Source organism: Megalops cyprinoides, chromosome 23 (assembly GCF_013368585.1).
Source record: "Megalops cyprinoides isolate fMegCyp1 chromosome 23, fMegCyp1.pri, whole genome shotgun sequence".
In the NCBI taxonomy this organism is placed as follows: domain Eukaryota; kingdom Metazoa; phylum Chordata; class Actinopteri; order Elopiformes; family Megalopidae; genus Megalops; species Megalops cyprinoides.
This window is the reverse complement of record NC_050605.1, coordinates 13,934,978-13,948,374: the sequence shown is the minus strand read 5'-3', so window position 1 is coordinate 13,948,374 and position 13,397 is coordinate 13,934,978. Positions and strand designations below refer to the sequence as shown.

General features: G+C 41.9%; 1 protein-coding gene across 3 annotated transcripts in view; it reads right to left on the bottom strand.

Annotated features, from left to right (window-relative positions):
- znf800a (zinc finger protein 800a) overlaps positions 1–12,378 on the bottom strand; it is a 29,629-nt gene extending 17,251 nt beyond the window's left edge. For 2 of the 3 annotated variants that reach the window (XM_036517469.1, XM_036517470.1), the window contains exons 1-3: positions 12,122–12,378; positions 2,645–2,733; positions 128–278 (exon numbers count right to left, since the gene is read on the bottom strand). In XM_036517469.1, coding sequence (XP_036373362.1) covers positions 128–278; positions 2,645–2,698 — 205 coding nt within the window. In that variant the 5' untranslated portion in view covers positions 2,699–2,733; positions 12,122–12,378. The remainder of the gene's footprint in view (positions 1–127; positions 279–2,644; positions 2,734–12,121) is intronic. The other variant, XM_036517471.1, reaches the window with a different exon arrangement.
- Between the last annotated feature and the right edge of the window lie 1,019 nt (positions 12,379–13,397).

Genomic DNA, 13,397 nt, shown 5'->3' with positions numbered 1-13,397 from the left:
GTCACACACCGCTCAAAAACCCACTGAGCTGAGGTTGCATTTAAAGCAAGTGGTTGTCCGTCAGAGTTACCTGTCGCTCTGAGGCGTGCACGCAGACAAGACAGTGGACTTGGAGAAGGGAGCCTACCTGTGGTCTTTGGGGATGCGTCTGGACTGCCTGTACCTGGCTCACAGCATCCATGGTGATGGTGCTCTGTCTGGCAGTATTTGTCCTTTGTCGGGGTCCTCTGCATTTTGGGTTTGGCCTCCTCCACCTCCCAGTCCCCCTTGCTGGGGTGCTGAACCAGAGACAGTGGGACACAGAGTCACATTCCACACGTCAGAGCTCGACCCCTCCCCACTCTGCCGTGCTTCAAACGAGGGGAGGCATTGTGGTGTTGTGCAGGAGCAACATTAATAAAAGGAAGGTCATTATTCTTATCAGAAACAGCCTGCTTGTACTGGTTTCTATTGTCCATTCAATGGCAGGGTTCATACAAACACCATGAAATTAAATTCAAGGACTTTCAAGTATATTTTCAAGCACTATTTCCCCATTTTCAATGACCTCGCACAAAACAAGTAATTCAAACGTGTGTTTTTTTCTCTAAAAGCATCACAGTGTGTTTATATGAAAACAGTTCTAACACTACACCATATTTTATCGGCATTCTTTTTTCTATTGTGTATCAAGTTCTCTAATTCTCAACCTTCAACTAGCACAAAAATGCAGCTCAAACTTGAAATAAGTGTACAATCTTCTTTCATCACAAAGCTCAGTCAAGCATGATTCCCATTCCCAAAGAACCATGTTCTTTCTTTGTGATGTTCTTAACTATAAAAAAAATGATTGACAACTGCTTAAAAACTGCATGTGTGGACTTCCTTTAATGATATTTGTGTACTGGCGTTGACATAATAATAAAAGCTGTAAAATAAAAAAGTAAGTAAAAGTAAAACGATATAATGCACATACAATGCACAAAACCTTGCTGATAATAGGAAAGGGTGCTGGTCCATACCCACGGCCACAGAAACAAACCGTGTACATACAGTAACGGTCAAACTCCTATGGTTGGTATCATGAACGTACTAATGCTGCAACCTCCGTTTCTCTTCTTTTAATGACATTCTAAAGCTACTGCATCTAGCAATGCACTCTCTAGTTTTAAATGATCAGTTGCATCAGCAAGCAAAAACAGTAACTTTGAAACACAGAGCTGTTTGCTAGGTAGCTAGCTATGGCTAATAATTAATAGGCATGTTATTAGTTGCCAACCAAAGAATTTACTTTTGTTAGGCTACACCTTTCCATGTGAACTGTTTACTGGAAAGGTCCTGGTAGCCAATATGTTCACGGACAAACAATATACTACTTTAATTTGGGGTGTTTAGACATTACATGCACCCATGCATTGGTGCACGTCACATGCATGAATGCAACAGCTAGAGAAAAAGCACAATCAATTCTGATTTTAATGAATGAATTGTGAGGAAATTCTCACACACAACAGTCTTTGTACAATGTTAACTTGAGACTAGATCATTTTAGTTTTAAGGACCTTTTCAAGCACTTCATGAAATAAGTACACTATCTGGACAAAAGTATTTGGCCACACCTGTTTTTCGGGGTTTGGGCTAGGCCCCTTATCTCCAGTGAAGGGCGATCTTAATGCTTCAGCATGCTTCCAACTTTGTGGCAACAGTTTGGGGAAGGCCCTTTTCTATTCCAACATGACTGTGCCCCAGTGCACAAAGCAAGGACTATAAAGACACCAAAATCTTGTAGAAAGCCTTCCAAGAAGAGTGGAAGCTGTTATAGCTGCAAACGGGGGACCAACTCCACATTAAAGTATATGTATTTGAATACAATGTCATTACAGTCCCTGTTGGTGTAATGGTCAGGCATCTGAATACTTTTGTCCATATAGTGTATGTTTCTCTGGGTATTCCAGTACTTAAATTTATGGCCATCAATTTCAAGCTTGTTAAGCATTTTAAGCACCTTGTGCGAACCCTGAAATGGGTCCCAAACTGTGTCCGCCAGCATGGGGTGACACTTCAACCTTGCTGTTCAGAGAGGCAGTGAGAGATAAGGGACTCAGCACTGACTCACAAGTCCTTTGTCTGCATATTCATTGATTCCTCCCATCACCCTTGGAGAAAAATCACCCTACCCCGCCCTTCCTCCCTCCTGAGTTATGACACCGATGGATTCGGGGGGGGGGGGGGGGGGAAGAAATGAACAAAACACCCCCCACCCCCACCTCCACTCCAGACATAAACACACATTAATACAGCAAAAAGGACAGCCACTGAACACAGGGGTGAAGTGATCTGACCTCTGAGTGGGACCCTGCTGCTCACGGTATTTGACCTGACTTGTGCTGTCCAGAGTACCTGTACATTGTGATCATTGTTTACTGTCTAATAAGCCACAATTGACTGAAGTGCATCTCACCTGTAAGATATCTAACAAGCATGAATTCTTACAGAGAAAGCACTCCTGCAACTTTTGTAATTCATGTTGTAACCAAGAGGTAACTTCAGTGAGAGAGCTCCAGCAACTTAAAAGCTACCTAAGAGGTGACTTCATTGAGAGAGCTTATCTGTAAGTCACAGCCTCACTCAGAGGTGACTTCAGTGAGAGAATGTGCTCGTGTACCTGATTGCGTAGGAAGTGAGAGGTCTTCCTCAGAGCAGAGTGCGGTTTCTCCATGCTGCCCTCTGCTGGGCTCCCAGTGCCAAGTGCCCCTGGAAAAACAGCAGGTGCATCAGACAACCCCACCACTGACTTTTACATAACCCTCCCTTAGCCTATCTATGCTTCTGAACTCTGCTTTAACATGTGGTCTTTTGATTAAAAAGCCATTACTGCACATGTGGTTCACTTCCATGCTGAAACCACCCTCAATATAAATGAGAGTGCAGCTGGACTACATAACAGACAGCACAGTTGCCATTTTAAGCAATTCGACAGATTAGTAAAAATTTTCCCAGAATCCCACACGTTCTCATGTGATCAGCAAATTTGCCTGTTTCATCCTAATGAAGCTAGGCACAGTATGAGGGTGTGTAAAAACACACAAATAAAGTGCATATACAAAAGTTCAAAGGCTTCTCTCTTACAAGCACTGAACACTAGAGGGAGACAAATATTCAATTTCAGCAGTTTCTTCACACTTGACTGTCTCCGGTGCTACAAGGGTCTGCTCCTTTCTTTGATGCACAAGGGGCATCTTATCAGGCAAGGGACCTTGGCTCACCTCAGAGGACAGCGGGTTTGCCTGCATGCTCAGCTCCATGTCGCGTAAAAAATGGAGCCACAGGGCCACTACACGGGCCTAACATGGCTTTTTAGCCAGCTGCTCTCACCCCTTTCGCCGTCCTGAGTGGGCACTACGGTCAGGGGAGACAGACCATTTGTTTGTCATGAGCATCCAAACAGAAAAATAATTCAAGGGCTGCCCAATGTTTTGTGACAAATCTGCCAGCACTGCAGTTCCTGTTTCCACACAGCTATTGTCCAATGGCACATTGCGTTCTCAGCACCATTTCTCCTACAAGCTGCTCAAGGATTAGTCACATTACATCAAGCTAAATACCAGTCTCTTGTGCGCACGGCATGATCATCATAACCGTGCGATCATTACTGAGCTGACTTCTCGTTTGCTCGTAGTGTGCGCGCTCTTTATGACAGACGTGATGACGTTCTCACCAAGCCTGCCACTTTGGCTTGTCAGCTATAACATCCTTGAATGTTCATATTCAAAGGCTGAGTATATTGCCTTTATAATTTCAAGTCTTTACCACCTTCTGTTGACACAAGCAGTTCTGTGGCCATTTATATACTTCTGAGGCAAACCTAAATACAGAATCAATTACACAGCTTACATTGGTGCATATTATCTATATAAACAGTTGGATATCTCCTTATGCAATTCAGTTCAAGAAACACCAACTTGGGCACTGAACCTTCTGGTTACACATTCACTTCCTTAAACAATGCACAACACTCGCCCTGTGATACTACAAATACAGCATAAAAAATACCAAAAGGTATGAATAAATCATATCTCTATTACCATCCTGATAGATTCAACCCTGCAGACTGGCAGAGGAACAGTACCCTGTGGCTATAGCTACAGGCAACTGTAACGCTGTGTGGCTGGAAAAACACCCTTTCCTGTGCTTGTGGTTCACTCGGTCCTGAGTGAACTGCTGTTTGGTTTCGGGGTGAAGCAGGGAGCCGCTTCATGCCACCCACCCTTCAATAGGAACCTAAAACAAGAACAGGCCGCGTTCCTGCTGCTGGACTCATTCAGACGAAGTTGCCCATTGAGGGCCATTCTCTCAAAGGGGATTTGCTTTACAGTCTTCAAAGACTTGGGGGGGAAAAAAAAGATTCTATTTTTATTCTCTATTTTTCATTCCTTCTGGTATTTTCAGTAGACCTCCGGGTGGGCGAACACAAATGCTATTGAGGTGTCACCTGCATCAGCATGCAATCGGGGTTCACATGAACTTGCACCCGGAGGGTGGTCCAAATGCAGAGCTGTTGTTGTACCCTCGAGCAAGGCACTAATCCCAAATTGCTTCAGTAAATACCAAGCTGCATAAATAGATATGCGTAAAAAAGTAACCTGTGCAATCTGGACTAAGTAAAGGCATCAGGTACAGATGTAAATCTTGTAATGTAATGTACAGTGTTGTGCTGCTGTTAACATTTGCATGCTCCACTAGTCCTACAGCAACAGAGCACTGTCCTACAGCGCCCCGTTCTGGTGGCATCCGGTTGCCCTCTTAGATTTATGTGCATGAGGAGAAGGTGACAGGGGAAGCAAATGAATGTGGGAGGAGCAGATATGTCTGAGGGAGGGAGAGAGATGATCATACAGTACTCCCCTTCCTTTACCTCTTTCTATCCTCTGAGACACAGATCTCAGATCAGGTGGTGAGGTTCTGTTCTCTTCCACAGGGCGAAAAGAGATCAGACATACAGACACACAAAAGCTGTTAGGGATTAAAGCTTTAATCAATTAAACAGATTGACCCTTCAGTGATTTTGCTAACATATACCTAACTTATGCAGCTAGCTACTTCAGTGTCTTTCTGTTCTTACTGCACTACAGCCAAGGAAGACACACAGAGCTGTATCTGGGGTGATGGTTTTGCATTAGTAATGCAGGTAATTTGGTTGGTAATATTCAAGGAACAATGCAAATTCCAAACAAGTCAGAAAATCAACATATAATATCAGCACAAACATTCAGTAAGTATAACTGTAAATTATAACTAACTATCAGCGCTACCTTGCCAGCAAGTTACAAATGTAAACCCCACCAGAACCAACAAAAGGAACTTGTGTTTTGCAATTTCCAAACACACTCATGATACTACAAAACAACAACTATCTGAATCATCTAAGAATGAATCAACTATCAGGGAAAAAAAAAAAACTTTCAATCAACTGACACATTTTGTTATTGTTTTCTTTGGAAATCCAGCCAGAAAAATCTTGAGCTGCTGTTCTTTTACTAAAAACACCACTTTCTGAACACAAAAGGCTATTGGTGTGACCCAGAGTTGAACATGATGGAATCCTGACGAACACTTCTTTTACACACTGTGCGTTTCCACGGTTACAGACAGAGTCTTGGTTCAGGATTCCATTTTACACACAGGAAATCAGGTCAACATCATCTTCACACCAGACAACAGAGGTTTAAGAAATGGACAGAGAAGAACATATTACTGGCCTCAGTCACACTACATGAACTTCAGCAGGTAGCACTCTGGAGGTTTTGCATTCAGACTTCATCAACCAACAGAAGGTCACACAGAGAACTAAGAAAATATGGCAGGCAATTTTCCCCAAAACGCAATGAATTTTTAAAGTAAATAAGTACAACAATTTTTAGAGTAAAGAGGGTCACACCATGGAAACTGTAAAATGTAGCATAATAGCAGCTTGATGGACTTGTAATGGCAAAAATACTATACAATATAAAATATGTATTCAAAACAATTTCCATCTTTAAATTGTTCTGAAAATTTTCTGAAACCTTTCACTGGCAAGCAACTGAAGTTCCAGGGAAAACATGAGAAATCACTTCTGAAAATGACTTTATAGGCAAGACTGACCAGAAAGTAGCACTGGCAACCCTTATGAATCTGAACATAATCATATTTGAAGCACTGCAGGCTGTCAGGGAAGCATATTATAGATGTAGCCCTTGTTGACTTTTCTGAGCTTTAATAAATGTAAAGAAGATCTCGAAGTACTCGCCGCTTTTCCACTTGGAACCAAAAACCCAGGAAACCCTGACTTTTTCCTACCATCTTTCTGAAAGAAGAACTCTAGCCCCTTACACCACACTAAATACCTCCAAGTAAGATGAGGAATACAGAGGCCTGCTGTAACGACAGGACCAAGCTGAGACATGTTGAAACATCTCAGCTTTTTTCCCCCTGAAGAGTCCATGACTTCACCTGCGGTCACTCTAAGAGTAATGTCTTTTGTGGTGGTCGTTAAAAAAAAAAAGTATAATAATAATAATAATACATCAGACACGCTCAGGTTACACTCCTCCTAATAACAGCATCATACCAGAAATGCCTCATTTCCCCTCACATGTATCCTGCTGCACGTAAACATGCTAAAATGCCATTTCCACTCAAATGCTAGCTGAAGTTCAGGTGTGGTTGAAAGCCAGTCACTCCAGGCACAGAGGACTACCTAGCACTCCATGCGACCAGGAAGTGGTTACTCGGGGTTTTTACAGACGTAGGCGTATTTATGGAACAGATGCAGGAGGAAGCAGGCTGGCACAACACCAAGTAATAGTGCAATCTCCCGGAAGTACAACTGATCTAAATGTTAAACACTGAACATGTCCAGCCAGACATTGGCTGTGTGGAAGACCGGTTGTCCTGGTTTCATTCCCGCTGGGGTATTTTTTACACTTGCTTGCACCTATCTATTTTCTAACATAACAGACAAAACAATACAGGAACATGCTGACATATGTCAACCTGGGCCATTTTTCCACTAAGCTAGCGAGCTAGCAGTTGCACAGGTCTCTGGTTTGCAAGAGTGAGAAAGGTGAGGTGGAAAAGGTGAGCAGACATCTGTACATCCATCTGTACATTTTTTTAAGGTGTAACTGTGTCTGTTGGGGATGTCAAACCATAAGTCGATGGCAGTGTAACAACGTAAAGAGCAGAACCCGTATCCAAAAGGTTGCCAGTTCGATTCCTCACTGGGGCACTACTGTTGCACCCTTGGGCAAGGTATTTAACCCAGAATTGCCTCAGTAAATGTCCAGCTGTATAAAAGGGTAACATATAAAAAATTGTAACCTATGAACCTATGCTCTGAATAAGAGCATATAGCTAAATGCCAATAATGTAACGTAATGTAAAGTCAATGTGGGGATGCTGCCAAGTGACTTTAAGGCCATCCCAAAATTGTGGCTGGTCTGTGTTCATGTAAAACTACAGATAACACCACACACAGTACAACTTTTGAATGGCACTGCATTTCTTTAGCAGTTCTGAATTGAGATACTGAGAAATAACCCCTTTGATGTTTTATGGGGGGAAAGTATAACATGCTAATTGACTGCAGGAAATAATGATGTGAACCATCTTTTTGATTAAACTGACCACTTTGCAATTAACCGTCTAAAAATAGGCTTCTTCAGCTGATGATGGACCTTATTCTATTATCCTGACAATTTTCCAAACAAACCTGCACATTCAACAGGTCTCAGGCCCCCTGAGAAAAACAATCTCTCAGAGAGAATCCCATGAAGCACTACAACCATTAGAGGTGAAAGGTCAACAATCAGGAGGAAACATACAAAGTTTGACAGTCAGAGAGAAAATCCACTACCTCCCAGAAGCTGCCTAGTGCATCACAGGCAAAGAGACCTATGATGCACTTAGGTAATGGTTTTCAAACCAGTAGGGGGTTATAAGGTTATTATATGGTGTTGACAAGATCATGATTTAGGTCTTAAGCTAGGTTTAAGCTACACTTGTAATGTGAGCAATTTATGGGCAATTTATTTATACCCATAATAATATAATGTAATATGCTTTGCAAGTTTATGATGCAATACAACATCATACGTGTAGAACTGCTAAACTGCTAATAAAGATACTGACAGTGTCTGAAGTTTGTTTTGAAAGAAAACCCATTGAATCTTCTCCTCTAAAGGAGCTGGGAATGCCAGTGCCAATACACACTGTCTATACAGGTCTGTCAGGAAGTTCTCTGCAGGTGCATCAATTCCCAAAGGAATGCGTTCAGTAACTTCAGTTTGGAACAGCAACAATGCTGACTTGTCATTAACACAAAGGAACGGTGTCCAAACAGGATGTCAAGCCAAAAGTGCTTTACTGATGGCACCAACTACGTGCACACCGTGCATATAAAGTGCAGATAGAGTTGCCTTTCATTGGTGTCTATAACATGAGAGTACAATATCCTGAAATGTTATGAAGGGGAATACTGGACAAAGAGTGAGCATCCCAGATTATGTCACAAAACGTCTGATGCCATCTGACAGTTCATTTTTCATTCAGTATTGCAGCTATTTCTCCTCAAGATTGTGTGTAGTTCTTGATGTGGATTACTGAATGAATTGTCTGATAGACTTTGATTTCATTTCGTAAGTGATTCACAAAGGGACTTTGGGCCTACTTTCACAAAGCTATTCGCTCTTTCCGCCACATGCCAAGCAAAACTGTACATGACCAAGGAAACAAACATGAAACAATAATCCTAAAATAAATAATATCATATAATATAATATAAATTTCACTAATCAAACACTCACTATGATTCATGAAGGAAAATAGAGCCACATGTCTGAGATTAAATGCTACACCTTTCTCCTGTTTCAACAAGAATCGGTAATAAATACGGCATCTGATCAGGGCCGGTCAGTCAGAGTGCAGGCTGTTGGTGCTGCAGAAGAGGGCAGTCATACCCTCACTGAGAGGTGGTGAAATGAACACCACACTTACCAAACTGAAAATTTTATGCTCACCTGATGAATGGCACACTATTCATGTAAACAGTATTTTGGGATTCACACAACTGATCACAGCCATTGATTTTTTTATCCTCTAAAATAAAAGGTTTCAGGCTTGTTTACTTGCTTATTTTCAAACACACAAAATACTTGTCTTTTGGCACTTAACACTGGCCTACAACACACTTTTACTTCAGGTGCAAGTCTTAGTGATGGGGTTTCCTGGCTCTCTGCACCTGCACATCTCTGCTGGTGTCCCAGGTTTTATTTGTCTCAAGTTACTCCATCCCACAGCAATAAAAAAAACACAGCTTCAGCTCGCTCACTCCATGGTGGGAGTGTCACTTCTGTACACAACAGACCATGTGGAGAAGCATGTGACCTGCCCCACTGATGGCAGATATTTTACCCTATTGCTACAGTACAATAACAATATCCAGCAACATAGGTGCACACCAGTATGTGTTTGGTGTGTAGACAGAAGCATTCTCCCAAATATTTAGCTCTAAAACCGCAACTTTATTATGCAACAGGTAACAGCTTACTCCTTTATCAAAACATTTGCCCTGAGGCAAGGTTACACAGTAAGAAGCAGAAAAAGAAAAATTAGAAAAAGATGTATTTACTATTGGTATTATCGTGATCCAATTACTTAATCTCACTCTGCAGGGCTCTCCAAGACGAAGTGCACTTCGAGAAACAACATACCCTGCCACTGCATCAACAAGGCAAAACTTTTGGCCAAATAACGTTTTAAACAAACAAGTTACATCGGAGGAAGGCTTTTAAAAATGACAAGAAAAGCGTTTATCACAACGAAAAATAAACTACTTTCTCTACCATTCCTGAACTATTTGCAAACCAAAGAGACGGTGCACAGGGCCAAGCGTGGAAGTCTTCACGGATGTGCTTCGCGGAGTAGTGTATTGCGAATGCCATGAGCCTTTTTCGTGGCTAATAGTGCGATGTATTTTCAAAAAAACAAGCACGTCAGATTAAATTAATTAAAGTGAACGAATCGGTGAAAAGCTGCAATAAAATGAGACTAGCGTAACAACTGAATTAAAACAAAGCCCCCTGAATCTCAGCATTTTGGTTGACTGCACTAGCCGTTTCTGCCATGCACGTGGTCGAACTACCCCCGTGTAGTCTGCTCCAGTCTACAAAGGATACGGTGTCCCCGTCCACTTTCCAGAAAGTGTAATATATCCATGTCATATCCAGATCACGTAAACGTGACTCATCAAATTAATATATGAATCGACGTACAATAAACTACATGAATCAGGCATCTCCCCGGGCCGTATGTTTGCCATGTAGCAATGTATGTCTCGAAATGCATGGTTGCAGCTTTTGGCGAACTGTGGCGGCTAGCGTTGATGCTAGCTAATTCAGTAACACTTTAATTAGTTCTCTATGTGGCTCTCTATCAAACCATATTGATAATATTACCGACGCTGACGCACTCCACTTGTCAGCATATTTATTTCTGCGTTCGGATTTGCGCTCCGAAGGTTGCCGTAACCACATTTCCACTTACAGCTCCTCACCATTCTCCAGCTATGCAGGAACCATGGTGTTTGACGCAAATGTCACATAATCTTTACATGTCAAAACGTTTAGCTAGTTCGGCCTTACTAGCTAGCTAAAACCAACATCCTCATACATTTACAAACATAAAACGGACAGGTCGTTAGATAACCTCTTCTCGTGGAGATCACTTGCATAACAATTCCGTTTCCAAAACTCAGTGGTGCACACGTTACGAACGCGGCTTTCCGAGAGCATAGCTTGACTTACCTTCCTTATTTTTTTATTATTATTATTTTAATTTTATGTGCTGATCCTCACCGAGTAAGTCGACTGACACTTACAAAAAAGCCTACTTTCGGTCCACTGGATTGCAGTGCGGGAGAGTGACCTCGCTCGCACGAATCTGGTCGCTGAAAATACTTGGCTACATTCTGTTGGGACGCAGGCACGTAATGGCTGACGACGGGAGAAGATGCAGCAGCCAAGGCGCCTGAAACTTCGAACTGAATTCCAAGACTACAGCCACTCGGATAAAGGACCCCATGAATACTATTATACTCCTTTCTCCAAAGCGTATCCAACTATTTAGTAGGTTAACCAGCGAAAAAATACAGATGCAAAGGGATAGTAGTTAGCTAATTGAGCAGCTGTCGATATGCGCAAAGCAGTACCAGCGTTGCGCAGCTGTAGATACTGGTTTTTGTGTTAACTACACCCCGGTTGCCCAAATAAGAATTTATTTTGAGTCTTTCTTCGTTGGCAATCTGCAATCCAAAGCGCAAAGCAGTTTACCGTTCTCATGGCACGATTTGCATCGCCCCATTATCCCCTGAAATCTCCTTTACACGGTTATATTGTCAGCCCCAAAACGCCCTATTTTGGACCACAAAAGACGAGATTAACTTGATCAAAGGAAAAGCCAAGTACAAAACGCACCTTTCAAACCGTAAAAGAGAGGCCCCTTTTACAGATTGCTGCATGGCAGGGAGTGCGGCGTAAAAGCGGGCTCAACCAAAGAAAGGATATACAAAGAACATGTCATATATTTCCATAAAAACAAACTGCTAGGCTATGATTTGTCGACAAGTAGAATATAACGAAATATCTCAGCGAAAAAAATCCATGTGGCGATCCAGAACCACTCCAAAACGACCGTTATTCGAACTGTAAAATGCTGCGCTTTGCGGCTCTGTGCCACCTTTTCCAAGAAGCTGCTTGGCGCACAGGACCGGTGACCCTTCCGGCTTTGCGCGTCTTCCCACCGTCTACATTTGAACACGAAGTCGCATTATATCCATAAAAGATGTATGGGAGCGTCAATCGACTACTTTGTCCGAATTGGCGGCCTTGAAACACAACATTAAAGGTCACTTTCAGCTTTATAAACTAATGCGTTTCCCCTCCTTGTACAGCCAGAACACAAGAGAGCGATGACGCCATTTTCTGCACAAAAAAACAACCACGTTCGGGAAGCAGAAGCAAGCCATCGGCTCGCTTTTAACTCGACTCCGGGCCCACGCTTTCACTTCCATATCGGTTCCGATTGTCTTTCGTTAAGTTCTTACCTGTGTGCTGTTCAAAGAAGGACTGAAATCCGGTTTAACAGCGCGAAACCACGGGTTACGACCGAGTGGTTTCTCCGAGTGGTGTCTGGAGCTGGAGATTGTTTATTACGCCTCTCAGCACCGGCTCGCTCGCTCTCGTACTGGAACTGTTTCTTCAGCAGCTGCCTTTGTGCACTGAGAGGGAGACCTCTCAGCTGAAGAGCGGCTGCTGCGCAAAGGTGCAGTACTTGTTCGAGTCTACAGCAATGTGAATGCCAATGTCGTTGCCACTTTGGAGGGTTGGGCAAGGGGCAGCTGACCCCCCGCGAACATGGGCAGCTGCTGCCAGTTTTAAAGCCGTTTCTTTTACGAAGCGCACACATATTCTTTCCCAATCAATGGACTCCAACGTGAAACGCCAATTAAAGCGAAAAAAATGTTTTGTCCCACTATCTTCTTGTTGACGTAGATGATAGTTCCAGTAATAGAAGCCATATCGTCTGTTACATTAAGTGCTGTATTACTTTAATTTTGTATTGGATTAACTTGTAAAGAACAGTTTGGGTCTGAGGCTGAACGCAACTATAATTTAACATGTATTTATGCATTTGCAACATTAAGTCCATTATTTAAAATTCTATCACCACTGTTTATTCCTGTTTTTGTTTTATTTGTTTTAGACATTTTGCATTAACTACTCTCGTTTTTCCCCATCGTTCCAAAGTAAAGCGTCGTGCACTTTTAAGTGTTTTACTTAAGCGCATGTAAAAGATTTTTTTTTACCTGTGAGTTTTTCAGCATGGTCAAACGTTTTTTTTTTCTTAATTTATCTAAAACAATGTGCATTGTTTGTAATAATAAAATATAAGTTAATATATGAATGTAACAGTTACTTTTTAATTTTTAGACAGAACACACGAAACTAAAAGTTTTCTATTCTTTTATTGAAGTTATCTTATGTAACATAAAATTGGTGTTACAAATATTGATATCCACATTACCTGGCAAATGTGATCTCTTAGGACCTTAGGATTTTCGCGTTAAGAACACTTTTGGAAACAACAATTTACGTAGCTCATCGGATAATAATTAACTCATTAGGTAGGCTAATATAAGAGTAAACAACAGTCATACTTGATATGAATATGCGCCAAAAGCTGAATAGTTCCCTGAATATATAGATCCATAATTGCTCAGTTAACGTCGCTTAATTGATGCATACCGACATGCTGGTGTTGTCTAGTCACAGCGAGTTATCAATCATTCCCAAACATGATAGAAAGGTAGTCCGCGTCTC